This window comes from Phlebotomus argentipes, unplaced genomic scaffold, assembly GCF_947086385.1.
Source record: "Phlebotomus argentipes unplaced genomic scaffold, Phlebotomus argentipes genome assembly contig_2, whole genome shotgun sequence".
Lineage (NCBI taxonomy): Eukaryota > Metazoa > Arthropoda > Insecta > Diptera > Psychodidae > Phlebotomus > Phlebotomus argentipes.
Window position 1 is genome coordinate 4,491,638 of NW_026776162.1, and position 23,035 is coordinate 4,514,672.

The 23,035-nt window shown below is 50.3% G+C and overlaps 10 protein-coding genes across 11 annotated transcripts; 7 read left to right on the forward strand and 3 right to left on the reverse strand.

Annotated features, from left to right (window-relative positions):
* Nucleotides 1-91: 91 nt before the first annotated feature.
* On the forward strand, nt 92-2,397 carry LOC132265331 (soluble calcium-activated nucleotidase 1). Of its 2 annotated transcripts, none has more exons than XM_059765928.1 (3): nt 92-288; nt 346-972; nt 1,419-2,397. In XM_059765928.1, exons 2-3 carry the CDS (start codon nt 471-473, stop codon nt 2,147-2,149), a joined length of 1,233 nt encoding a protein of 410 aa, XP_059621911.1. In that variant the 5' UTR covers nt 92-288; nt 346-470; the 3' UTR covers nt 2,150-2,397. The 2 variants fall into 2 exon arrangements, with proteins under 2 accessions (XP_059621911.1, XP_059621912.1); XM_059765929.1 differs by having other exon boundaries at nt 352-972.
* A 1,011-nt stretch (nt 2,398-3,408) lies between these two features.
* Nucleotides 3,409-6,633, forward strand: LOC132265327 (tetratricopeptide repeat protein 39C-like). Its single transcript, XM_059765925.1, has 2 exons — nt 3,409-4,057; nt 4,125-6,633. Exons 1-2 carry the CDS (start codon nt 3,893-3,895, stop codon nt 5,850-5,852), a joined length of 1,893 nt encoding a protein of 630 aa, XP_059621908.1. The 5' UTR covers nt 3,409-3,892; the 3' UTR covers nt 5,853-6,633.
* Nucleotides 6,634-6,829: 196 nt separating this feature from the next.
* LOC132265328 (ATP synthase subunit beta, mitochondrial) lies at nt 6,830-8,882 on the forward strand. The gene is made up of 3 exons (XM_059765926.1): nt 6,830-6,994; nt 7,231-7,889; nt 7,952-8,882. Exons 1-3 carry the CDS (start codon nt 6,913-6,915, stop codon nt 8,744-8,746), a joined length of 1,536 nt encoding a protein of 511 aa, XP_059621909.1. The 5' UTR covers nt 6,830-6,912; the 3' UTR covers nt 8,747-8,882.
* A 38-nt stretch (nt 8,883-8,920) lies between these two features.
* LOC132264573 (NAD-dependent protein deacetylase Sirt7) lies at nt 8,921-12,103 on the reverse strand. Its single transcript, XM_059764821.1, has 3 exons — nt 11,729-12,103; nt 9,886-11,647; nt 8,921-9,679 (listed from the first exon to the last, which is right to left on the reverse strand). The coding sequence occupies exons 1-3, from the start codon at nt 11,840-11,842 to the stop codon at nt 9,165-9,167; spliced, it is 2,391 nt and encodes a 796-aa protein (XP_059620804.1). The 5' UTR covers nt 11,843-12,103; the 3' UTR covers nt 8,921-9,164.
* A 208-nt stretch (nt 12,104-12,311) lies between these two features.
* LOC132264575 (carboxypeptidase Q-like) lies at nt 12,312-13,941 on the forward strand. Its single transcript, XM_059764823.1, has one exon. It carries the CDS (start codon nt 12,502-12,504, stop codon nt 13,939-13,941), a length of 1,440 nt encoding a protein of 479 aa, XP_059620806.1. The 5' UTR covers nt 12,312-12,501.
* A 1-nt stretch (nt 13,942) lies between these two features.
* On the reverse strand, nt 13,943-15,628 carry LOC132264574 (probable RNA-binding protein CG14230). The gene has a single exon (XM_059764822.1). The coding sequence runs from the start codon at nt 15,554-15,556 to the stop codon at nt 13,943-13,945; it is 1,614 nt and encodes a 537-aa protein (XP_059620805.1). The 5' UTR covers nt 15,557-15,628.
* Nucleotides 15,629-15,871: 243 nt separating this feature from the next.
* Nucleotides 15,872-17,242, forward strand: LOC132264546 (serine/threonine-protein kinase 16). The gene is made up of 3 exons (XM_059764791.1): nt 15,872-16,162; nt 16,234-16,406; nt 16,463-17,242. Exons 1-3 carry the CDS (start codon nt 16,053-16,055, stop codon nt 17,134-17,136), a joined length of 957 nt encoding a protein of 318 aa, XP_059620774.1. The 5' UTR covers nt 15,872-16,052; the 3' UTR covers nt 17,137-17,242.
* On the reverse strand, nt 17,222-18,676 carry LOC132264917 (origin recognition complex subunit 5). Its single transcript, XM_059765256.1, has 2 exons — nt 17,741-18,676; nt 17,222-17,680 (listed from the first exon to the last, which is right to left on the reverse strand). Exons 1-2 carry the CDS (start codon nt 18,674-18,676, stop codon nt 17,222-17,224), a joined length of 1,395 nt encoding a protein of 464 aa, XP_059621239.1.
* A 93-nt stretch (nt 18,677-18,769) lies between these two features.
* On the forward strand, nt 18,770-19,959 carry LOC132264920 (exosome complex component RRP4). Its single transcript, XM_059765258.1, has 3 exons — nt 18,770-18,982; nt 19,046-19,275; nt 19,333-19,959. Exons 1-3 carry the CDS (start codon nt 18,858-18,860, stop codon nt 19,863-19,865), a joined length of 888 nt encoding a protein of 295 aa, XP_059621241.1. The 5' UTR covers nt 18,770-18,857; the 3' UTR covers nt 19,866-19,959.
* A 123-nt stretch (nt 19,960-20,082) lies between these two features.
* Nucleotides 20,083-21,752, forward strand: LOC132264919 (galactokinase-like). Its single transcript, XM_059765257.1, has 4 exons — nt 20,083-20,359; nt 20,414-20,850; nt 20,912-21,096; nt 21,164-21,752. The coding sequence occupies exons 1-4, from the start codon at nt 20,198-20,200 to the stop codon at nt 21,547-21,549; spliced, it is 1,170 nt and encodes a 389-aa protein (XP_059621240.1). The 5' UTR covers nt 20,083-20,197; the 3' UTR covers nt 21,550-21,752.
* The last annotated feature ends 1,283 nt before the right edge of the window (nt 21,753-23,035 follow it).

Consider the following 23,035-nt stretch of genomic DNA (forward strand, 5'->3'; position numbering starts at 1 on the left):
GCGGCGGAATTTATCGCAAAAAACCACAATTGTGTTGACGCTTTTGCAAAATTGTCACGGCAAAATGTTCTTTGAGAGCAATTTGAATGAATTTCACATAAATTGATGCCTTTTCTCAGCAATTTCCAATGTAATTTTTGATTTTTCTAAATATCTCTGCGCACGACTCACAACTTTATCGTCCAAAGCGCCCCCTGCGCACCAGAAGCCGAAGCGTTGAATGTCAGTCTGACTGTGCCGTGCTGGAATTTTCAGTCCCCCAATTTCCCTTCTGCAGATGTTTCCCAGGTACACTGGCCAGGTAAATCCCCACCCAATCGATGCTGTAAGACGTCTTTCTCCCAGTTTTAGTTGACGTAACGCAGGAAGCTCCAGCGTGAACAGCTGTACGGATGAAAATGTGGCGATAGCATGAACGCCAGCTTCCGGACACGCAAAAAATCGCTAGGAAGTGTCCAGCGAGGACGCCAATGAGCCAGCCTGATTGCCATCTGCTCCTGCCTCAAGCCAGTGACCACACGGACGATAAGATGTACATTCGTGACTGGAGAAAAGCCCTCCGCACGCCGCCTTCGTACAAAGTGGGCAATCGCACTCTTCGCCTCCGCACGCACTTCACGTGGCTCCTCGTGGCTCTCGCGTGTCTCGTGCTGGTCCTGCTGTACGTGGGACCAGTGTCCAAGTACCAGGATACCGCGCCGAGTGTCAACTGGGCGGCCGCGCCCAGTCTCAATCCCACATACAACTTCACATATCCACTCAGTGCGCCGATCATCGCCAACGGGCTGCAGACGTATCGCATCGGGATCATCGCCGACCTGGACACGGAGTCCAAGAGTAAGACTGAGAGGAACGTGTGGCGGAGTTACCTCAAGAAGGGCTACCTCGCCTTCCATCCCACGAAGGAGACAGTCGTTGTGTCCTGGGACAAGGCAGAAGACACGGAGCTGGCCAGCAGCTATGCCCTGAAAGGTAAACGCCACATCTCCTGGCCACCCAAAGCTACGTGTCCCAATAAGAATGCCCGGAATTAACAATTGGCACACAGATAAGAAACTATATGTCGCTTTCCTTCCGACAACAGCCATCCATAAAATTCTTCCAAAGATAGTTCATTCCATTCTTTCAGATTACACAGATGTTTTTCTGTTTACACGCTTTTCACTCTTCAATCCCACACTATAATACAGTCAGCTGTTCAATAGAGAAAATGAGGAGAAAAGAAACAACCTCATCGTCTACACTCTTTCCTGTAACATCATTGAAATTTAATATTTTCACCGAGCTTCTGTTGAATTCTCACAGTGAAATGCGATGATACAGCGCCTGTTGTGGGAATTACGCGCTCTCAAGATTGCAATTAATTGCTAGAGGGAGTGGAAATTTATTAATTTTTTTCTCTTCTTCCTCACTTTCAGATCGCGGAATGGAATTGTCGGAGTTGGTGACGTTCAATGGTAAATTGCTGTCGTTCGATGATCGAACGGGGCTCATTTACGAGATAATCAATGGACGCGTGGCGCAGCCGTGGCTCCTGCTGATGGATGGCGATGGGCAGACAACGAAGGGCTTCAAGGCGGAGTGGGCGACCGTGAAGGATCACGTGCTGTACGTGGGCTCTATGGGGAAGGAGTGGACGACGCCCGAGGGGGATTTCGTCAACAACAACCCCATGTTTGTGAAGGTGGTGTCGCCGAACGGTGAGGTGCGCCACCTCAATTGGGTGAGCACGTTCAAGGCGATTCGCTCGGCGATGGACATCTCGTGGCCGGGCTACATGATCCACGAGTCGGGCATGTGGAGCCAATTGCAGCGCCGCTGGTACTTCCTGCCGCGTCGCTGCTCACGTGAGCCGTACAACGAGACGAAGGACGAGTTCATGGGGTGCAACGTGCTGATTGAGTGCGGCGAACACTTCAAGACGGTCCGCGTGACGCCAATTGGGGACACGCCGAAGCCCACGCACGGCTTCTCGTCCTTCAAATTCATTCCTGGCACGGATGATCGCGTGATCGTGGCGCTGCGCACGGAGGAACTCAAGGGAAAGACGTCGACATTCATCACGGCGTTCAGCGTGAGTGGGAAAGTGTTGCTGCCGGAGGAGAGAATTCCAACGGACTACAAGTTTGAGGGAATTGAATTTATCTGAGCATGTGATGATGATGGTGAGTGAAAGAACATTTCCTGTTTAGTGTGAATTTACCAACCCCAGTTGAGTGGCGAAAGAGAGGGTGAGAAGAAAAAGTTGATAAACTAGTATTCAGTATTTGCGCTGAGAGTGGCGAACTTTTGTGGTGTAAATAATTTGAGAGGGTGGAAAAAAAAAGTGCGCGTGGTTTACCAAAATGCTGTTCATGAGGGCAGACCTTCAGCTGAATAAAATATTCTCAATTGCAATCTCAGACTTGTTTGTGTTTTTCCGTGAAGGATGTCAGAGTCAGAAGTGGAAAAACTCTGGCTCGAGTGAGTGAAATTAATGTTGTGATACGAAAAGTTACAAAATGCATTTCAATTTCACGCTAACATAACAAAGTAGTAAATTGCTTATAGACTAATATTTTTTTTATGTCTACACACGATTTTATCTCACTATTGGATCCTTTTTATTGATCAGAGTATAAAAAACACAATTTCCCCCCAAGGAAACGCCATCAATTGTGTGCTGCTGTGAAAATTTTATAAGTTCACACATAAACATCCCAATGCAATGCAGCTCAACACTTGAGGAAAATCAATACACAAACGTCTCCACAGGCTTTTCTTCTTGGATATTTGTCTATCTTTCCACCACCGCGAGCGATGCATCGATCGGTGTGGGCCAAAAAGGAGAATTTGATGACGCTGCACAGTCGGAGGGAATTAATTGGGTTTTAATGTGTGCGGATGATTTTGAATTGCGTGGGTGAACGGATCGAAAAAAAATCTCCCCTCCCACTCTTCTGGGTTTTCTTTGCCCGTAAATCTCGGTTGGGAAACGGATTTAGAAGACAACCTCACACCCACTCGCGCTGAGAGATGTTCTCAAATGTTTTGAATGCTTCTGTGTTTCTGGAAAATGGAGAGGAAAAGTGCGCCGAAAGGAGATTGAAAGGTGTGTGGAAATTTCATGTGGCGCGAAATCCATGAGAGCGCCCACCCAAAATAGCACGGAGTGTGAGTGAGAGAGCGTGATGTAACGCGTGGAGAGCAGAGGTGGACAATTGACGACACGCCGACGTTGTTTACCTCAAATCAACAGGAAACATGTGCGAAAATCATGGTGATATTTTGGCAGTTTCAAGACAAGTTTCAAGATCACGATTTGGTGTTCTGAATTTAAGTGGAAAACCTTGAAATCAAAAAGGTTTTCTGTCCATTATTTGATTAATTCTTCCAAAAATTAAACTATTCACTTTACTTTGCAAATTATTTTTGAGTATTAAAGAAGGTTTTCAGTGAAAATTGAAGGTAAATTCTAGAATAAGTGAGAAAAATTTGACCGTTTTTCATGTTTCAGTAAATAAAAGAACGTTTTTCAGACAGAGTGAGAAAAATGACTAAAGGATAAATTACTTTTCCGATCAGAACTTTGCTATTCTCTTCGAAAACTTTTCTTATAAAAGTCCAATCATTTTCCAATTGGACCGAGAAACACATTTTGGCACACAAAGTGTAGACAATTGCGCCGAGAGTTCCCATCTCTAGCGAGAGAGAGACGAGAGCAATTGATTTAAAAATCAATACCTCGGCTCTTCGTGGTATAATTCCACTTCATTCGCTGAACTTGTGTCACGGCGAGCAGCTCGCAAGTCGCGTGGTTGTCCCGGAAGAGTGTCTCAGCATCCCAGAAAGACTGTATTTTTTGTGCTGGCTGCGAAGCATGCCCGGCTGCGGAAGGTAGTGAGGCGGAGCAATGAGCGACAGACGAGACGATGGCCAGGAGGAGGGCGACTGGGAGTACGCCAAGGAGGGAATCGCGCTGTGGCTGAACAACAAGCCCGACGAGGCGGAGCAGCATCTGCACAGGCGAACGGACAATCTGCAGACCATGATTGCCTACACGTTCATCAACTGCATGGTGAGTCATTGGGAAACCTTGGACAGAGTGGAGGAGTGACTGAGAGTGGCTTTTTTGTGTCCGGCAGAACGCTGTGATCTCATTTGAGATGGAGAAGATCGAGCGGGCTCAGCAGGTGTTGCAGAGCGTTGAGCAACGGTGCGGAGGCAATCAGAACGGATGGTTTCAGTCCGTGAAGTCTATCTTCTTCGGCTCCAGCGACGCGCCAAAGTCGCTGGCGCTGCGCCTGGAGACGCAGATCATCTTGGCGGACACGCAACTCTGCTCGGCGATACTCACGTTCCTCACGCAGGATCTCAGTGGCTACATGAAGGGCATCTGGCTGCTGAAGAAGGCCTGGAATGAGTACCAGCAGACGCACACGGAGCTCGTGAGTCTGTATGGGCGTCTGAAAGCGCGCAGGAGCACTGAGAATGCCGTGGCCAGGCGGCCCAAGTACGGAATTGTGCAGAGCGTGAGTGAGTATCTGCTGGGCAACGCCTTGTCGGCACGCTTCTTCGAACGGCCAGCCGCCAAGATGCCGCGGAGCAAATCCACAGGACACAATCTCTCCACAGCTGCTCCGGTTGGCGCCCAGAATCCGTCCAACAATAGTATTAGCATGAGAACTAGTCAATCCGCCGAGTTCACGGCGGCTAATCCTCTGCCGGACATCGATGTGGCCACAGTGGAGCGCCTCATGGGCGCCGTGAACTTTGGCTATGGCCTCTTTCAGCTCAGTGTCTCCCTCCTGCCGCCCAACATTCTCCGCATGATCAGCTTCCTGGGCTTCGAGGGCAATCGCAACACAGGCCGCTCGTGTCTGGAATACTCGCGCTCCACGGACGACATCCGAGCGCCACTAGCCACACTGGCGCTCCTCTGGTACCTCACCATAGGCACCCAAATCTTCGCGTCCACAGATCTGAGCACCAGGGACGCTTCTCGGGACGCCGCAGCCATCCTGGCGCAGACAGACGAGCAGTACGGCTCCTCGTCGCTGCACCTGTTCTTCAAGGGACGCGTGGCGCGCATGAGGAGCGAGATCGACAGCGCTCTCGAGTACTTCCAGCAGGCGTATCGCGTGGCAGCCCAGTCGGAGATGCGCCTGCTGTGCCTGCACGAGGTGGGCTGGTGCCACTTGATCCGGCTGGAGTACGACGACGCCATGGAGGCCTTCCACTGTCTCGGGCACGCCACGCAGTTCTCCAAGAGCTTCTTCATCTATCTCGTGGCCATTTGCCAGGGCGCCAGCGGCAAATTCGATGACCTGCCCATCCTCAGGACTGAGCTACAGCATCATCTGCAGGCGACCACGGCCAAGGAGACGGAGATTCAGCGCTTCCTCTCCGGTCGCCACAGTCGAATGCCCGAGGAGAGCGACGAAGCCACCTTCTGGCGCTACCTCATCTTCGAGATGCTCTTCCTGTGGAACACTCTGGAGATCTGCAGTCCTGCCGTGCTGGACGCCATCGCGGACGACTGTGCCAAGCCGCAGGGGACAATAACAGAGCCTATTCCGGGCGTTGCGAAGCTGATCCTCGGCACGTGCCACGAGCTGCGCGGACGACCGTCGGACGCCATCCAGGCGTACCGCGAGTGCATCGAGATTCGCCGGGAAGTGTCCACGGAATTCCTCCACATTCCCGCCTTCGCCCATGTGCGCCTCGCGCTGCTGCTTCTGGCTCACGGCGGCTCGCAGGAGCGCGAGGAGGCACGGAATCTGCTCAGGAATGCCCAACAGTTCAAGGGCTACGACTTCGAGTGTCGCCTGAGTGTGCGGATCAACGCGGCTCTGAAGCAGGTCGGAGCTTGATCGGCAGCCGTTCTGATCTGCGCGGGATGATCAGTTGTGGTTTCTTCGTTGTGAACTTACACGTGGAAATTGGCCAGAAATGCAGGACAGACAGATATTTAACACAGTGATATTATTATGAATTTCTAGTCATCCAGAAGCTGCAGAGTTGAATTCCAATGTTTTAGAGAAAGTGCGTTAGTTCTAGGTTTTAAAGATCTGTTAAGTTTGCTCCAATGATTTCTTATGGTTTCAAGAGAAGGAAAAGGGACCAAAAATGTATTTAAACAATTGTAAGTTTCCCTGTAACTGAGAACGTGTTAATTACCGAATTACTTTGAGCTGAACGCAGTTTTATATCAGTTCCTAATTGTTTTGTACAGATATTTTTGTGTACTTAGAAAATCACTAGTTTAATAGAGCGGAATAGAAGAAGAGTCGAATTTCAGGGCCAATTTCCACGAAAACTCGTTGTCTTTACTTAATGCACTTGAATTAATTGTTTAACGTTTAACATTTATTATTGACTTTTGGAGTCAACAAAAATATATCTATTTTCACTAAATTCTTTACGATGCTGTATGTATATTTTCACCATTGTAACACTGTTTTAGACTCAACACTTACACGTTTTAAAATACTTTAGGAACTTATGTACTTATAATAATCCTATGAAGTGAAGAAGATGAAAACCTGAGTTGACTTTTTTCTTGATTGTTAGATAGAAAAATAATTCACGAAGGCTAATTTGAGAAACAAACCTTATGAGTAATAAATACATAGATAAATACACGACTTTTTGCCCAAATTTGTTTTATTTTATTTAAAAGTCTTCTTTAATAACTCATTAATTATACGCATAATTATCTAATTTCTTTGCTAAATAATTACGTATTAATTCGTTAAAATTCAAAATCAGTAAAACTCTCCAATCCGTTTAACGATCTTAACACATGTTGACTTTTATAGAATAGCGCCCAACTTTTTCCACAGCCAACTTCACTCTGCTGCTCGCCATCACATTCTCGACGGAGTTTGACACGAGTGCACGTCCCGAGAGGTAAAAGTAGCTGAGAAAAGGATGTTTTCCGCGATAAATAGCGCGGTGCGCGTCGCCACCAAGCGCGAAACTGGCAAATTCATCTCCGGACTCGTGCAGTTCAGTAAGTATTGGCCTGATTGCGGTGATTTTGAGGCTATACTCGCGCCCGGCATTACGTAACGCGAGGGTGGGTGAAAAAAGCGAGCCACCGCCTCGGGGGCGCCACCAGCGTGCGCCCGGGATGGCCAGGGGGGTTCTGGGGAGTGGCCTGCTGGGTGTTGTGGCGTGAAAGGGACTTTTCCGCAGGTGAAATGAGAGGTTTCAGTTATGCAACCATGTGAACTTGTCCCGTTTCAGATCGCCAGTATGCGGCCAAGACGGCTGCCAAGGCTGGCACCACAAACGGACGCGTGGTGGCCGTAATTGGTGCCGTGGTGGACGTGCAGTTCGACGAGAACCTGCCCCCCATCCTCAACGCCCTTGAGGTGGAGGGACGCAAGCCCAGGCTGGTGCTGGAGGTGGCGCAGCACTTGGGAGAGAACACCGTGCGCACCATCGCCATGGACGGCACGGAAGGTCTGGTGCGTGGCCACAAAGTGCTGGACACCGGCTCCCCCATCAAGATCCCCGTGGGCGCCGAGACCCTGGGCCGCATCATCAACGTCATTGGCGAGCCCATCGACGAGCGCGGTCCCATCGACACCACCAAGTTCGCGCCCATTCACGCCGAGGCTCCCGAGTTCGTGGAGATGAGCGTGGAGCAAGAGATCCTGGTGACGGGCATCAAGGTGGTGGATCTGCTCGCCCCGTACGCCAAGGGAGGCAAGATTGGCCTGTTCGGCGGCGCCGGTGTGGGCAAAACTGTGCTCATCATGGAGCTGATCAACAACGTGGCCAAGGCTCACGGTGGTTACTCCGTGTTCGCCGGCGTGGGCGAGAGGACGCGCGAGGGCAACGATCTCTACAACGAGATGATCGAATCCGGTGTGATTTCCCTCAAGGACAAGACATCCAAGGTAGAGACTCCATTTCAACATTCCCTTTGCGTTGCTCTAATTCTGCGCTCTCTTCTTTCCAGGTGGCTCTTGTGTACGGTCAGATGAACGAGCCCCCAGGCGCTCGTGCCCGTGTCGCTCTGACAGGACTCACTGTAGCCGAATACTTCCGTGACCAGGAGGGTCAGGACGTGCTGTTGTTCATTGACAACATTTTCCGTTTCACTCAAGCCGGTTCCGAGGTGTCCGCTCTGCTGGGTCGTATCCCATCTGCCGTGGGCTACCAACCAACCCTGGCCACTGACATGGGTAGCATGCAGGAGCGCATCACCACCACCAAGAAGGGCTCCATCACGTCCGTGCAGGCCATCTACGTGCCCGCTGACGACTTGACTGATCCCGCTCCGGCCACCACCTTCGCTCACTTGGACGCCACCACTGTGCTGTCGCGAGCCATCGCCGAGCTGGGCATCTACCCGGCCGTGGATCCCCTGGACAGCACCAGCCGTATCATGGATCCCAACATCATTGGCCTGGAGCACTACAACATCGCTCGTGGCGTACAGAAGATCCTGCAGGACTACAAATCGCTGCAGGACATCATCGCCATCCTGGGTATGGATGAGTTGAGTGAGGAGGACAAGCTGACTGTGGCGCGCGCTAGGAAGATTCAGCGCTTCCTGTCGCAGCCCTTCCAGGTGGCCGAAGTGTTCACTGGCCACGCCGGCAAGCTGGTGCCCCTCGAGGAGACCATCAAGGGCTTCAGCAAGATCCTGGGCGGCGATTACGATCACCTGCCCGAGGTGGCCTTCTACATGGTGGGCCCCATTGAGGAGGTTGTGGCCAAGGCGGAGCGCCTCGCCAAGGAGGCCGCCTAAGGAGGACACGGCACGACGACCCGGCCACACTCTGACGCCTCCCACGGAGTCTGACCCCGTCGCCGCACAGCCTATAGTCCCGGAATGTCACTTTTTATTTCGATAATATTCTCAATAAAGTAGTTTACTGGAACCACGAGAGGCGTTTGAAATTGAATTCAATGTGATTTTCCTTTGAATCTTCTCTATATTTCCACTCTCTCTTGACACGGAACACATTTTAAATGATCTTAGCGTTAAAATATAGACAATCCTTTGATATCTAGTCGTGGCAAGTGGTGTTCTTAGAAGAAATCCTGTCAGCAAAGCAAAATCCTCACTGTCATTATTATTATTCCTTTAATACAATATAAGGGAAAGATGAAAGTCCACGAAATTAACTTATACACGTTAAAATAAAAGCCCACCGCCAGTCGCTTCAACTCTTTTTGCGCTTCCGATTCTTCCTGTAGCCCTTCCCATACCAGCCGGCCTGGATTTTTGGCTCGCGCGTCTCGCCGTCGAGCTTTGGGCGCTTCTCCTCGCGCCCACTCGCCTCGTCGGACACACTGTTCTCCTCCTCGACGGAAGACGTCTTCGCCGGGCCCTCCTCCTCCGACTCCTCCTCGTCCGTGTAGTCGCAGCACTCGCAGACGATCACCTTGCCATTGCGCCTGGCCGTGACTTGGAACTCGGGCTTCCACGCCGTGTAAAATTGGCACGCCAGCTCGCCGTAGTTGTCAAAGCAGAACTCGCACTCCGCATTTGTGGCGCCCTTGATTTGGAATATTGGGATGAAGATCGATCCCCAGAGATCCATGTCCGATGGCGGAGGATTGATAATACTGTGCAGACCCGAGTAGGCGTAGTTCGTGTCATACCAATACGGCAGTGAGCCCTCGATGGCCTTGTAGTAGTTCAGGAGGTCCTTGTAGTACTCTTCGGGGGATTTCTCTGCAAAAGGAGACACAAAACACACACACGATATTACGAACTGACCTAGCAAAATAATCAAATCCGCCGCGTGAAGCAATTTCTGCCCCCAAACAACACTCTCTTGGCTTATCTAATCATTTTCCCCTAATATTCACTCCTTATCTCTGTGCAAATTGCGCAACACTGTAAAGTGATAATTCTGCAATTCTCTCGTGTCAACTCACCAACTTCCTGCGATGCTTGCTCTGCACTGTCAACGGACGCATTCTCGCCAATTGGAAAGTGAAATCTCCTCTCTGACTTCAGGTGGAAATTGCGCAAATTCCGCAGAGCGTTGCTAAACTGTATTTTGGCCACATTCAGCAGTTGCTCTCCAAAGAGTTCCGTGCTGCTTCTATCACAGGCTGTCGCGTCACCGCCACTCGCGTGCTGCGCGAGCATTTCCGGCAATTGGGAGATCACCACAGGACTCGACTGTGTTGCTTCAGGAGATCGATGTGTGATGTTTGACTCATTCGGACTCTCCGGCTTGCAGCTCAAGTCCAGCGGAGTGTTGGACAAACTGGACTCTTCAGGAGGATCAACTGTCTCACAGACGCGCTCCTCCTTCTCAGTCTCTGGGCTTTCATCTCTTGGTTCACCTGAGTTTTCATCTAAACTACTTTCCTTACACCTAGAAGTCTTATCGTATTCTACGCTATTTACTGCTTCGTCGTCTCCCTTCGGAGACTCTTTCTCTTTCTCCTCCTCCTCATCGGCAATCTCATCCTTAATCTCACTGGTCTCCCGTGGAACTGACGCACTGGATTCGGGTTTAACGTCCTCCTCCACTTTCACATCACTGGGTTCCACTTTCACCACCACTTCTTCCGGCCTGTCGGACAGGTTGCTTGAGTGTCTATCACTGGAGAGATCCAAGGCGTTCTGGGAGTCATCCCACGACGCCTCCAGAGGCTTCTCCTCTCCCTCCTCGGCGCCCTCCAGCTCATTCTGTGACTTGAGCATCGGTTGACTCACCGTGTGCAACTCCAGCGGATTCAGGAGGCTGGCGTGCGTGAAGATGGGATCTTTCAGTCTCTTGTACTCCGGCACGGCAATGTTCAAGTGCTTCATCACAAGCTGCATCACCGCGTCGCACTTTCCGTTGATCTTCAGCGCCGCCACATTGTCTTTGGGTGTCCACTGCAGGTTCACGATGTACAGCTTCGGTCGCTTCTTCGCCGGCCGATCCATCGCCCAAAGCCACGAGTACTTCTTCAGTACCTTGAGACTGGAGCCCAGGCACAGGATCACATCGGCCTTCTCCGACTGCGCGCACGCTCCCGCCCAGTTCAGCGGCCACCGCAGGCAGCCGCGCTCCCCGAAGTGCACAATCGTGTCCACCAGCGGCTTCCCGCACGTGTGGCAGCGCCTCATGGTCTTGTGGTTGTACCGCGCCGTGAGTTCGGTGGTGTCAAAGAGACGCCAGTACTCCAAATTAGGCTTGCAGTGCTTGCACGCCTCGATGTACATGTTCCCGTGCACCTCGGACAGGGAATTCCTGGGCAGGCCACTCCGCAGGTGCAATCCATCGCAGTTCTGCGACACTACGAAGCGCAGCATCTTCCTCCGGTGCAGCTCATAGAGCGCCATGTGGGTGAAAGTGGGCTCCGCCAGTGACAAGTCGTGCTTCCCAATGTCTTTGCCTTGCGCCAGCAGCGTCCAAATCCCATTGCTGCCGCGATAGTCAGGAATCCTCGCCGACGTGCTGATCCCTGCGCCTGTGTAGCAAATGAGGTGGCGCGCCCGCGTAATGGCCTCGGCCAGCCTCTTCGCCTTCGTCTCAATCACATCCGGCGGATCTTCCTTCTCCTGGATGCGCTCCTTGTACAGCTGCACCTTCTCGCGCCTCTGCGAGATCTCCTTCACCGCCTCCTTGCATGACTCCAGCAATCGCGTCTCCTCCGCCGTGCGCAGCGTCTCACACTTCTGCAGGATCTTGGACACCTGCCGAAATGTCGCGAAGAGAGAGAGAGAGAAAGGTAAATAAAGCCCCCCAACATAACCTCACAAAGCACATCAGCTCACCTTCCGGAGTGAGTCCCTCTTCTTCTTCTTCTCGCACTCCTCCTGCGGCTGGGCCGCCTTCCGCCGCGTGGGATAGTTGTCCTGCACGTACGGTTTTCCTTCGAATTTCCCCATTTTCCGCAGTCAACCAGATTCCTTCCACCATTGCACTCTTGGCCACGGAAAGCTCCCCTCTCGACCCGAAAGCACCCAACTGCACGCCTCAGTGCACTTCCGCTGGGGAATTCAGGCACTTATCCTGCTCACGGCCATCGACACACCGACTATTTCACCGTTCTACGCCGTTTTCCGATTAATTATTTGGGAAATTTACGAGTTTTTGTCACCTTCCTGGCTGCGCTTTTGTTTGTGTGCGTGTGTGGCCGCTTTTTTGACAATCCCACGGCACCCCAGTAAAACACACCCAGGGTCATTGTCCGTGGGACAGTCTGACTGTCCAGTTTGCTGTTGAGACGCAGAGTCAGATTAATCTACAGAGACCCCAGCATTGCTACGCCACTGCGTGAGCCATTGAACTTATGAATGAAAATATCATAAAGCCGTAAATCGCGCAAAGCAAATTAGTCGTGGCCGTGCTTTCCCATAAAACTGTGGAGTGTCCACTCGAGAAAATTCATGGCAATCAACCAGGAAAGCGTCTCTAATCTCTCACAAGTCCAGAAAGGTTTCTTCTTATCGCGCTGAACATTTCCTTGGCTATATATTCGCTATATTCAAATGCAGAAAAAGTCGCTGAAAGGCCTCAGTCGTGTTTCGTCATCTCTCGCGTCAAGATGTATCTCAAGAAAGTTGTTGTTCTCCTGCTCACAGTGCTTCCAGCTTTCGGGAGTGTTCTAGACAATCGCGTGGATGACTGGGATGGATGTGCCCTGTCGCCAGCATTGCTCAAGGAGATCAGAGGATACGCTCCAGTCGTGGGGAAGATCATACAGAACATCGTGACAGAGGACTTCAAGGGCGAAACTTGGAGGAGTCTCAGTGAGTTCGTGGACAGATTTGGGCCACGAATGTCGGGCAGTCAGAGCCTGGAGGATGCCATCGACTACATGGTGGAGGAGATGAGCAAGGCCGGTCTGGATGCCTACACAGAAGAGGCCACAGTGACACACTGGAAGAGAGGATTCGAGAGTGCCACAATGTTGTTGCCGAGAAAGGCTAATATCCCAATTCTGGGCCTGGGCAGTTCCGTGGGCACCATGCGGGGTGGCATAATGGGAGAAGTCGTGGCTGTGGAGTCCTTCGATGAGTTCGAGACAATCCCCGAAGAGACTGTCAAAGGCAAGATTGTGCTCTTCGCCCCGAAGTGGGAATCCTACGGAAAGACAGTCAAGTACCGAAGTCTTGGGGCTTCTGTGGCGTCAAAGAAGGGCGCTGCAGCCGCTCTGGTGCGTTCGATCACGCCCTTATCACTGGGAACACTGCACACAGGCGATCAGGATTACCAGGAAGGCGTGAGGAAGATCCCAGTGGCCAGTGTCACAGTGGAAGACGCCACGAGGATGCTGAGGATGTACAGGAGAAATGAAACCATCAGAATTCATCTGGAGATGAATGACGAGGATCTCGGAGAAGTCAAATCTCGCAACACCATCGGCGAATTGAAAGGAAGGGAGAAGAACAACCCAGTGGTGGTGGTTTCTGGCCACCTGGACAGCTGGGATGTGGGCGTGGGAGCCATGGATGACGGAGGCGGAGCCTTCATCGCCTGGCACGCAGTCAAGTTCCTGAAAGCCATGGGATTGCAGCCCAGGCGCACAATAAGAGCCATTCTGTGGACTGGCGAAGAGCAGGGATACTTGGGAGCGAAATCCTACCGCGCCAACCACAGTCAGACTGAAAAGGAGGAGTTCAACTTCTTCATCGAGTCCGACACCGGCACCTTCACGCCAACTGGGATGGATTTCAGCGGCAACAAGGATGCCGAGTGCATCTTCCGTGAGGTTCTACAGCTCCTGGAGCCCCTCAATGCCACCCAATTCGCTACGCCAGTCGACGGCGGCCCGGATATCTCAGTGTGGACAAACAGGGGATTCCCCGGAGCCTCGCTGCTGAACAAGGACGAGAAGTATTTCTGGTATCATCACTCCAGCGCTGACTCGATGCTGGTGGAGGATCCAGACGCCCTGGACAAGTGCACAGCCGTCTTCGCGGCGGTGAGTTACGTGATTGCCGACCTGGGTATTGACATGCCAAAAGATGTTACTTCCTTGTAATTTATTTCGCGCGCTTCTTCGTCTTCCCATTAAACTTCTTCCGAGGCACATTTTGTTTCACTTTAAGCTGATTCTTCTTGATTTTCCGCCGCACAATCTGCTTCAGTTGGTGTCGTTTCTCCTGGAACTGGTCGCCTTCGGTGGCAGCGAGAGCCTGGAAGAAGCTCAGGCCTTCTTGGAGTCTAGCATCTCCTGTCTGAATGAAGAAACTCTCCCTAAAAATGCCTCTCTTGTTCTTCTTCCCGCCAGTTTTGCTCTTGGCGGAATCAATGGGAACTTTCTTTGTCTTCTTGGGATCCTTCTCATCATCCGACGAGTCATACTTGAAGCGCTTTCCCGCACTAGTCTTCCCAGGCAGTGTTGTGTTGGCGTAAGATTCTCTCTGGTCAGCTTCGCGGTCATCTTCATCTCTCCCGAGCATCTTCAGCAAACTGAATCCTCCGCTGTCGGCGTTGAATGACTGTTCGATGCCATTCGTGTTGATTTTGTAGAACTTTTCTGAAGACACCTGAGCCGGAACTTCTTCCCTCCTCAAGAGATCCTTCTTCTGCGGCAAATCTTCATCTTCAGGCTTTCTGATGTACTTCTCATGGTCCTTCTTCGTGGGATCGTACCTCAGCATGGTTTGGAAGGTTTTCTTGGGCTTTGACGAGGTCAGCGAATGTCCAACAACTCCTTCCAAGATCTCCAGTTGCCTCTTCCTCTCATCATCAACCTCTTCCACCGCTTTCTCTGCGTTTTCTTCACATTCTGCCTCGTCGCGGAAGTCATCAGTGAGAGCGAAACGCTTATCGCCCTGGAATTTCGCCTGGAGATTCAATAGTTTCTGCCCAGACGATCCCTGGAATTGCTGTCTGACGGAAAAATCCACATCTTCGTCTTCATCGTCGTCATCCAGCAGCTTCATCGGTTTTATCGTCTCCTCGCTGTCGCCAAACACAATTTTTCTTCCATTCTCAGCCTTCTGGCCACTCGTCAGAGCTGCTTTTATCGCGAATTTTTGCTGATTGTAGGTATTCTTCTTTCTACTGAGAGATTCCAGGCGTTTCTGCTCAGATATCATCGCCCTGGGATCTCTCTCTGTCGGCTCAGCACCGGAATTCTCTCCTCCGTTGCCCACAAACATCGGATCTCCGATAATTTTCAGCTTCCCATTGACCATTCTCGCTCCTTGGCCTCGCTTCTTCACCAGGAATGACTCCTCATCGTGTTCAGGCACATCATTTTTCTTCATTTCACCCGCGAAGGCATTCTTCCGGATGACAAACTCATCGGATTCTTCCTGCTTCTCCGCCTTTCTCGGGAGTTTCTTTTCCGCCTCCTCACTGGCAGCTTCTTCACGCTCCCGCTTCAGCTTCTCAAGGAAACTCTCTTTGGCCACGGACACTGTGAGGTAGTGTCCATGAAAGGCAATCTCACGGAACTCCTGGATACACTGTTGCACCATCGTGCTGGCCATTTCAATGGTCACGAAGGCGAACTTGCTGGACGAATTGTTGGCATTCTGCTTCTCTTTGATGTCCACCGACGAGACCTTCCCGTACGCACCGAATTCCTGGGAGAGCTCCTCCTCTGTCGTCTTCGGAGGTAAGTTTCCCACGAAGAGTCTCGTCATTTTGGCACAATTTTATCTGTTTGCACGAGAAATGCTTCGGAAAACAAAACCGCGTGCACGCTTACTTCACTGATTGACCGATAATACTTTACGCGTACTCAAATTAACATCAAATCAGCCGTAAAGTAATAAAGAGATATCGAAATACTGTAACAAAATACTTAACAGGTAATCAATGGAAAGAAATAAAAGTAACTATCGCTGCTATTGCGACATTAGTTGTATATTTTAATGGGTTTTGATTTGATAAAATTATCATGCGACACAATAAAATCAAGAACTTGCAGATGCAGAACAAGATATTTTACTCGCGTCTAAATTTCATGCAACATGTAATTTATTCCGTGTAGTAAATCAGCTGACCGCTGGCGAACGGCGGCGAATGCCTGACATGCAAGTGACGTGGATCCTCTGCAGCCGTGTGTAAACAAATAAAGTGATAAAACTTTGCGGAGGATTTTAGGACGCAAAAGAGGGCAGTCGGCGGCCAAGAGAGATGAACAGCATGGGATGGGCCATACTCTTCAAGATGGGATGCCTCTGCTCGCGCGAGAGCATCGTCATTAACGGCTCAAAGTACACAGTCTTGGAGCAAATTGCTCAAGGGTGAGTTTCTCTCTGGAGGATTGCCACAGCAGCTCTACCACAAAATCGATAATCTCACGGCTCTCTTGCAGGGGTTTTAGCATCATTGACCTCGTGGAGAACTCCACGACGAAGACCAAGTACGCCCTGAAGCGTATGACATGCCACAGTGTTGAGGATCAGCAGATAGCTCTGCGTGAGATTCAGATCAGCGCCTCAATCAATCACAGAAATATCATCAGCGTCGTTGATTACATGATTGACGGTATGAACACTTCCGGTGGTGCGTGAGCAGGCGCTCAAGGTCTCTCTTGCTTGCAGGCACTGCTGATATCGTGATAAACACAACCAGTCAAGTTTACATGGTGCTGCCGTACTACAAGAACGGCTCCCTGCATGATCAACTGAACCACCGAGCGCGCTCCAGGGATTTCATGAATGAGACTCAGGCGTTGCACATCTTTTTGGGTGTCTGCGAGGGCCTGAAAGCACTGCACGAAGCGAAACCCGATCCGATTGCTCACAGAGATTTGAAGACAGCGAATATTTGTCTGTCTGACACGATGGAGCCCGTGCTGGTGGATTTGGGTTCCGCCACGGAGGCCAGAGTGCAGATTTGTGGGCAGCAGGACGCCCAGAAGCTGCAAGATCTGGCGGAGGAGCGCTGCTCAATTGTCTATCGGGCGCCAGAACTGTTCAACGTCCAGAGTTACTGCATGATTGACGAGCGCACGGACATCTGGAGCCTGGGATGCGTTCTGTACAGTATTTGCTTCTTCAAGTGCCCCTTCGACGCTGTGTACGAGAAGGGTGACAGCGTGGCACTGGCCGTGCTGAGTGGGAACATCGTCTTTCCAGAGGACTCGCCGTATTCCCAGGACATGCACGACCTCATCGTCTTTATGCTGCGCCTCAATCCCATGGAGCGCCCCTTCATCTACAGTGTGATAGAGCGGGCGAATGATATCATCGCCAAGTCAGAGAGTCGCCTCTGATGTCCGCTCAGTGGTGCAATTGTAAAGATCGTCCTCTAAACCCAGAGAGAATTATATAAAGAAATTTTTGCTACATACCAATCGACTACATGAGATCGCACAGATATCGGCTCACGCTGAAGCCCACCATTTCGCCAATGCGCATGATGACGCTCACTTGCAGGCCGCAGACGAACCGCGCCGAGCCCTCCAGGAGGTTCTTGTCCGTCGTGGTGCGCGTGAAGAAGCCCAGCTCCACGAGGGTGGAGATCTGCGCCAGGAGATCGCACGTGAGGCACACCTTCTGGTCGATAATGGCGTGGAAGATGGCCAGCAGGCGATCCACAGAGAAGGTGGCCGGTCCCTGCAGCAGCATCGTCTTCTCAGACACCTTTGCCTTCGCATTGACACTCTTCAGGCGCTTCTTCTGCTTTCCGTGGTCCTTCACGAACAGCCGCTTGTCCTCCTTGGCGGGATTGTGGCTGGCCAAGTAACCCGCAATCAAGAGATACTTGGCGTAGAAGGGAAGCTCCACGATTTGGATGAAGTCTTTCATCTCACGTTTCTGAGAAATGAAGAAAAATGAGTAAATCATCTCTAAACAACGCTTCAAGAATTTGCATACTTCTGAGTTTTCAATTGAAGTCGCGTTGAGCCTTGTGTAGAGCGTCTTAAGGGAATCCTTGAGTGTGCTTGAGATGTTTCTCCACAGCATATTCACATTCCCAGCCGCGGAAGGATCGTGAAACACAGGCTCGCAGTACTTGTCGAAGCACTCCTCAGCCACCATTCTCAGCTGAATGAGATTCCTGCACACGCGGTAGAACATGTGCAGGAAGGCGTTCAAGTAGTTCCTGTAGAAGTTCATGTCGAACGATGAAATGATTTCGAGTCGACGGAGGAATTCTTCCTTGGAGATTTCTGGCTCGTTGCGCATCTTCTCCTTGAGGGCGTTTTGCATTCGCGTGAATTCCTTCAGGAGGATCGTCTCAGTCTGCTCCTTGCTGTACTGTGACACTCTGATGCGGATGATGGTGGGCAGGCCAGTCTTTGGGAGGAGCTTTTCGAAGGGAATCTGCCCCACAAAGATGCAACAAACATTGATTCCAGTCAGTTCTCTCAAGCGTACAAACGATGGCAGGATATTCATGTCCATGTCTCGCAGCTTCTCTGCATTCTTCAAGACAATTATCAGGGAATCATCAGCGAATTCTCGCCTGAGTTCCGAGATGAAGCTACGCATGTTTTCACACTTCACTCGAGGCGTGAAGGAGTTTTCGTAGCTTAATTCGTGGCAGCACAAGGAGTCGAAGATGTCCTCGAAGAGGAGCTTCGAACTGTAGCACTCCAGGCAATCGACGATGGCATAGCGAATGTTCTTGAGGTAGCGCAAGAGGGTGGAGATGATCACAGTCTTTCCTGAGCACGGCGGCCCGCAGATGTAGATTGCTTCCGGCAGGATTTCATCACTGTAACCCAGCAAATCGTACAGATTCTCCACCAGATCCTCTCTACAAGGATACTGACTGGTGATTTTTGGCAATAAACGCTTATACTGCATGGTAAACTGGTCAGGAGAATTGATCCACACTCAATCACAAAAGGCTCTGTTTTGGTTATGTTCATCCTTCCCGCGCAATTTCTTGTTTACCAACATGACAGCTGACGGCGAAATTTTTTGCTAGGAGAAAAACGTGTTTTGCTTGTTTGGCTGCCGCGAAAGTGCCTAAATCTCGTGTAAGATGTCCACAAATGTTCAAATTCGTCTCGCCAGGGATCGAGTGGACAGCGAACTGCTGTCCAGTGATAAAACACCGCGTCTGTACACACCGGGAGAAGTGATAACGGCTCAACATGGATATATGAGGTTAGATTTCCCTCTGGAAGTCTTCTGTCCAGGAAAACATTCTGATTCTCGGGTTTCTTGCAGAGGACATGGAACGTACATGGAGGGAGATGACATCAAAGCCTCCGTAGCGGGTGTGATGGAGAAGGTGAACAAGTTAATCTGCATAAAACCACTGAAAAGCCGGTATGTCGGAGAGATTGGCGATGTGGTTGTGGCGAGAGTCACTGAAGTCCAGCAGAAGCGCTGGAAAGTGGACACAAATTCGCGTCTAGACTCTGTACTGCTCCTCTCCTCAGTCAATCTTCCCGGAGGTGAGAATCTCTGGTAATGCTGTGCAGGAAAATAGACTGTAAACATGGATTTTTCAGGGGAACTTCGACGACGAGGAGTGGAAGATGAGCAGATGATGAGAAATTATCTGAAGGAGGGAGATCTGATATCAGCCGAAGTGCAGAACATTTTCCAGGATGGCAGCCTCTCCCTTCACACCAGGAGTCTCAAGTATGGAAAGCTCTCTCAAGGCGTTCTAGTTAAAGTATTTCCATCGCTGGTGAAGCGCTGCAAGACGCACTTCCACAATCTTCCCTGCGGAGCCACTGTGATCCTCGGAAACAACGGATTCATTTGGATATCGCCCAACACCGGCACAGAGGGCGAGGATGACGGAGGCTTCAACCAGAACCTGCAGGAATCCGTGACAAAGAGCGACCGGGAAGTCATTGCGCGACTAAAGAACGTCATTGGATCTCTGGCGGCGTCCAAGCTCATGTTGTACGACACCAGCATCCAGTATGCCTTCGAGGCCTCCCTTAAGTATGAAGTTCATGAGCTCCTGAACCAGGAGGCGATGTTCGATGTGGCATTCCTCACGCAGCATCGCCTGAAGCTCCACGAAGACTGACCTCATTCGCGCTTTGGTGACCGTTCCGGAGGTGAATTGAGCACACACACAAGCAAAGTACTGTTAAAGTGGAGTAGTAAACAATTGTCTTATCGCGTTTTTTACGCGTTAATAAGACCCGCTATAAGACGATTTTTGTATCTGCCGGGCATCCGGAGCCGCCAGCAAGGTCAGATTAATTGCTGCGAAGACCTCTCTCTACAGTGATATTGATTTGTTTTTGACAAGGAGCAGTTGGTGCATGAGAAAATAAGCCGAACGGGCGATAAGGCGAGCATTCGAGTGCATTTGCGGAATCAGTACGGCTGCTGAAGTCTGTGGGGATAGTGAAAATGGTGACGGTGGTGGAATCTTTTGAGAATCTCCTGCGCACGGCGCAGGATGTGTTTGTGAGGCAGTTTAAGGGATCTCCTGACGTTACTGCATGTGCTCCAGGACGCGTGAATCTAATTGGAGAGCACATTGACTACAACGATGGCTTCGTTCTGCCGATGGTGAGTGTTGTTTGCCAGTGAAACTGCTGGGAATAATTGCAAACTGCCCTGCAGGCTCTACCGATGGTTACGTTGATTGTGGGCGCGAAAAATGGCACGGATTCCCAGGTGAACCTCGTGACGTGCTGCGAGGGCGTGGATGAGCCACGCCGGTGTTCTTTCGACAGTCGCCACGTGGCCAAAGGAACTCCCCAGTGGGCGAATTATGTCAAGGGAGTCTGCCATCACTTCCCTCATCCCATTCCTGGCTTCAATGCGGTCATCGTGAGCAATGTGCCCGTGGGCGGTGGCCTCTCGAGCAGTGCAGCCCTGGAAGTGGCCACGATTGCCTTCCTGGAGGGCCTGACGGGCCACAAGATTGCATCCGAGGCGGACAAGGCGATTACGTGTCAGAAGGCGGAGCACAGCTTCGCCGGAATGCCGTGTGGCATCATGGATCAATTGATATCTGTCATGGGACAGGAGAAACATGCCCTGCTTATTGACTGCCAGTGAGTATTCAGGAGAGTGAAATTCCAAGACGTGCATAAATTAGCGTCTGCTCGTTGGCAGGAATGTCTCAGCGCGCCAGATTCCCCTGATAAGCGACGAGCTGGTCTTCCTCATTTGCAATTCCAATGTTAAGCATGAATTGTCCTCGAGTGAGTATCCAACCAGACGAAGGCAATGCACAGAAGCGCTGGCCGCCATGGGACTGTCCAGCTATCGAGATGCCACAGTGTCTGAGCATCTCAGTGGTGAGTGGCCTCAGTGGAGTGTGTGTGTGATTGTACGCAGAGTTGCAATTCTCCTTGTCTGTTTCAGCCGTGAAGGATCCCATTCTGCTCAAGAGAGCCCGTCATGTCATTACAGAGATCCAGCGCACTTGTGAGGCAGCCGAAGCACTCTCCCGGCAGGATTTCCCCATGATGGGTCGTCTCATGACAGAGTCCCATAAGTCTCTGCAGCGGGACTTCGAGGTGTCCTGTCGCGAGTTGGATCTGCTCGTTGAGGCTGCCGTGGCGTGTGAGGGTGTTTTGGGGTCTCGCATGACTGGAGGGGGATTTGGTGGCTGCACGGTGACACTCGCGAGAAAATCCCACGTCCAGAAGGTGATTGATCACATTGCCGAAGTCTATTGCACTTCTGGAGGCACTCCGACTTTCTACATTGCCACCCCGAGTGCAGGCGCTCGCTTGATTTCATCGTGAGAGGAGCAGTGACTCGATTCCCTGATCGAATTACATTCCATCCATTCCACATGGAAACGTGTAAGAATCGTAAATCAGTTTCACATTAAATTCAGTGGGAATTTAAATTTCAGTGCGTGTCGTTTGGAGGGTAATTTGAGAAATTGATTCAAGTGCAGCGATTGTCAGAAGAATGGTATAAGGAAGATTAATCGAATGGTATTCAATTTCCTCCTCTTTTACCCCTTCATTGCACATGCAAACAGTAAAACTCCAACTGCATTGACTGTAAAAAGCATCAGGGAGTTTTTTCTATATAACTATTTATGAGAAGCGGAAACAAAATGGGAGAAGATGAAATTCAATGAGACCTTTTCTCAGCAAATAACGATTTGAGAGGATGGGGAGCAAAAGACATTTCTCATTTTTATTCGAACAGTGAGAGATAATTTTCATCGATATTCACCTCCGCTACACCTCACTTTTGGGGCACTGTAATCAGTGTTCGGGAAAATGCGACGAAATCACAAAATCATTCTTGTGATAAATTTCATCTCCCATTTTCCTGTGGTCCGCATTTTATCATCACCATTCCAATTCAGATGGTTAACGCTGAATTTCACCATCACAATAGCGGAGAAATACAATTTCCGATAATATTTTTTCACTGAAAAACCCTGGGAAAGAAGAAGGGAGAGTCATTTTGAGGGTGAAGTACAATAAAGACTAGAATTAGAGGTCATTTCCTCGGACATTTCTATTTTCTATTAAAAACACAACATCAGATTAAAGTATTACGTATAAAGATTTATAATTGGAAAGTGCCGTAAATCAGTGAGTTCTTATCAAATGTGTTGTTTACACTCACAATTGCTAATCTTATGCAATGCTTAGTCTATCAGTGCATTAATTGAAGCAGAAACTCCAAACAAACTATATTTACTCACTCATAAGATGTCTTTAAAGACATTCATTCAAATTCTGACTGTGTATCACTTCCCTTCAGCATGCTTCGCCCCTTGCTGAGCAATAATAATTCAAAATTATGCGCCGAGGACGAGAAGAGGAGATTAAATTAATTTTCTATTCTATCTTTTTATGCTCGAGTAATTTTTACATGGCTCCAATCGCGATTGTACAAATTACTTCTAAATGATTTCCCTCGTGGGAAAACATTCTCAGTTTATGGTGAAATGTCTGTCCTCATTTTTCCTGGTGTGCCGCCGGCGGGACACAAGAGAGATGGGGGTGAATCTCTTGATCTGGACGAAGAAGAAGAAGAGGAATTGGGGACAAACAGTGGCTCAAATAGTGTGTGATCGATTTTGATTGTCGGTACAATTTTGAGCGAGCGCGAAAGAAAAAAAGAACACACGAGGAAAATGGGGTGATTTCTGGAAATTTTAGGGAAGCAATTCATGAGATGATCCCTTGTGTGGGATTCCACCGAATCACCATTTTAACGATGTGGAAATTTGATGGTCACATGAACATTTTTCTCCCAGAA

What these genes read in the sequence shown, in the direction of transcription:
- LOC132265331 (XM_059765928.1), top strand. Translation starts at nt 471, where the DNA reads ATGAGCCAGCCTGATTGCCATCTGCTCCTGCCTCAAGCCAGTGACCAC. An exon ending in CAGCAGCTATGCCCTGAAAG is followed by an intron (nt 973 to 1,418) that starts GTAAACGCCACA and finishes CCTCACTTTCAG; the next exon opens with ATCGCGGAATGGAATTGTCG.
- LOC132265327 (XM_059765925.1), top strand. Translation starts at nt 3,893, where the DNA reads ATGAGCGACAGACGAGACGATGGCCAGGAGGAGGGCGACTGGGAGTAC. An exon ending in ACACGTTCATCAACTGCATG is followed by an intron (nt 4,058 to 4,124) that starts GTGAGTCATTGG and finishes TGTGTCCGGCAG; the next exon opens with AACGCTGTGATCTCATTTGA.
- LOC132265328 (XM_059765926.1), top strand. Translation starts at nt 6,913, where the DNA reads ATGTTTTCCGCGATAAATAGCGCGGTGCGCGTCGCCACCAAGCGCGAA. An exon ending in CTCCGGACTCGTGCAGTTCA is followed by an intron (nt 6,995 to 7,230) that starts GTAAGTATTGGC and finishes GTCCCGTTTCAG; the next exon opens with ATCGCCAGTATGCGGCCAAG. An exon ending in TCAAGGACAAGACATCCAAG is followed by an intron (nt 7,890 to 7,951) that starts GTAGAGACTCCA and finishes TCTTCTTTCCAG; the next exon opens with GTGGCTCTTGTGTACGGTCA.
- LOC132264573 (XM_059764821.1), bottom strand. Translation starts at nt 11,842, where the DNA reads ATGGGGAAATTCGAAGGAAAACCGTACGTGCAGGACAACTATCCCACG. An exon ending in AGAGGGACTCACTCCGGAAG is followed by an intron (nt 11,648 to 11,728) that starts GTGAGCTGATGT and finishes ACATTTCGGCAG; the next exon opens with GTGTCCAAGATCCTGCAGAA. An exon ending in GCAAGCATCGCAGGAAGTTG is followed by an intron (nt 9,680 to 9,885) that starts GTGAGTTGACAC and finishes CTCCTTTTGCAG; the next exon opens with AGAAATCCCCCGAAGAGTAC.
- LOC132264575 (XM_059764823.1), top strand. Translation starts at nt 12,502, where the DNA reads ATGTATCTCAAGAAAGTTGTTGTTCTCCTGCTCACAGTGCTTCCAGCT.
- LOC132264574 (XM_059764822.1), bottom strand. Translation starts at nt 15,556, where the DNA reads ATGACGAGACTCTTCGTGGGAAACTTACCTCCGAAGACGACAGAGGAG.
- LOC132264546 (XM_059764791.1), top strand. Translation starts at nt 16,053, where the DNA reads ATGAACAGCATGGGATGGGCCATACTCTTCAAGATGGGATGCCTCTGC. An exon ending in TTGGAGCAAATTGCTCAAGG is followed by an intron (nt 16,163 to 16,233) that starts GTGAGTTTCTCT and finishes GCTCTCTTGCAG; the next exon opens with GGGTTTTAGCATCATTGACC. An exon ending in CGTTGATTACATGATTGACG is followed by an intron (nt 16,407 to 16,462) that starts GTATGAACACTT and finishes TCTTGCTTGCAG; the next exon opens with GCACTGCTGATATCGTGATA.
- LOC132264917 (XM_059765256.1), bottom strand. Translation starts at nt 18,676, where the DNA reads ATGCAGTATAAGCGTTTATTGCCAAAAATCACCAGTCAGTATCCTTGT. An exon ending in CTTCAATTGAAAACTCAGAA is followed by an intron (nt 17,681 to 17,740) that starts GTATGCAAATTC and finishes TTCATTTCTCAG; the next exon opens with AAACGTGAGATGAAAGACTT.
- LOC132264920 (XM_059765258.1), top strand. Translation starts at nt 18,858, where the DNA reads ATGTCCACAAATGTTCAAATTCGTCTCGCCAGGGATCGAGTGGACAGC. An exon ending in GCTCAACATGGATATATGAG is followed by an intron (nt 18,983 to 19,045) that starts GTTAGATTTCCC and finishes GGTTTCTTGCAG; the next exon opens with AGGACATGGAACGTACATGG. An exon ending in CTCAGTCAATCTTCCCGGAG is followed by an intron (nt 19,276 to 19,332) that starts GTGAGAATCTCT and finishes TGGATTTTTCAG; the next exon opens with GGGAACTTCGACGACGAGGA.
- LOC132264919 (XM_059765257.1), top strand. Translation starts at nt 20,198, where the DNA reads ATGGTGACGGTGGTGGAATCTTTTGAGAATCTCCTGCGCACGGCGCAG. An exon ending in ATGGCTTCGTTCTGCCGATG is followed by an intron (nt 20,360 to 20,413) that starts GTGAGTGTTGTT and finishes ACTGCCCTGCAG; the next exon opens with GCTCTACCGATGGTTACGTT. An exon ending in GCCCTGCTTATTGACTGCCA is followed by an intron (nt 20,851 to 20,911) that starts GTGAGTATTCAG and finishes GCTCGTTGGCAG; the next exon opens with GAATGTCTCAGCGCGCCAGA.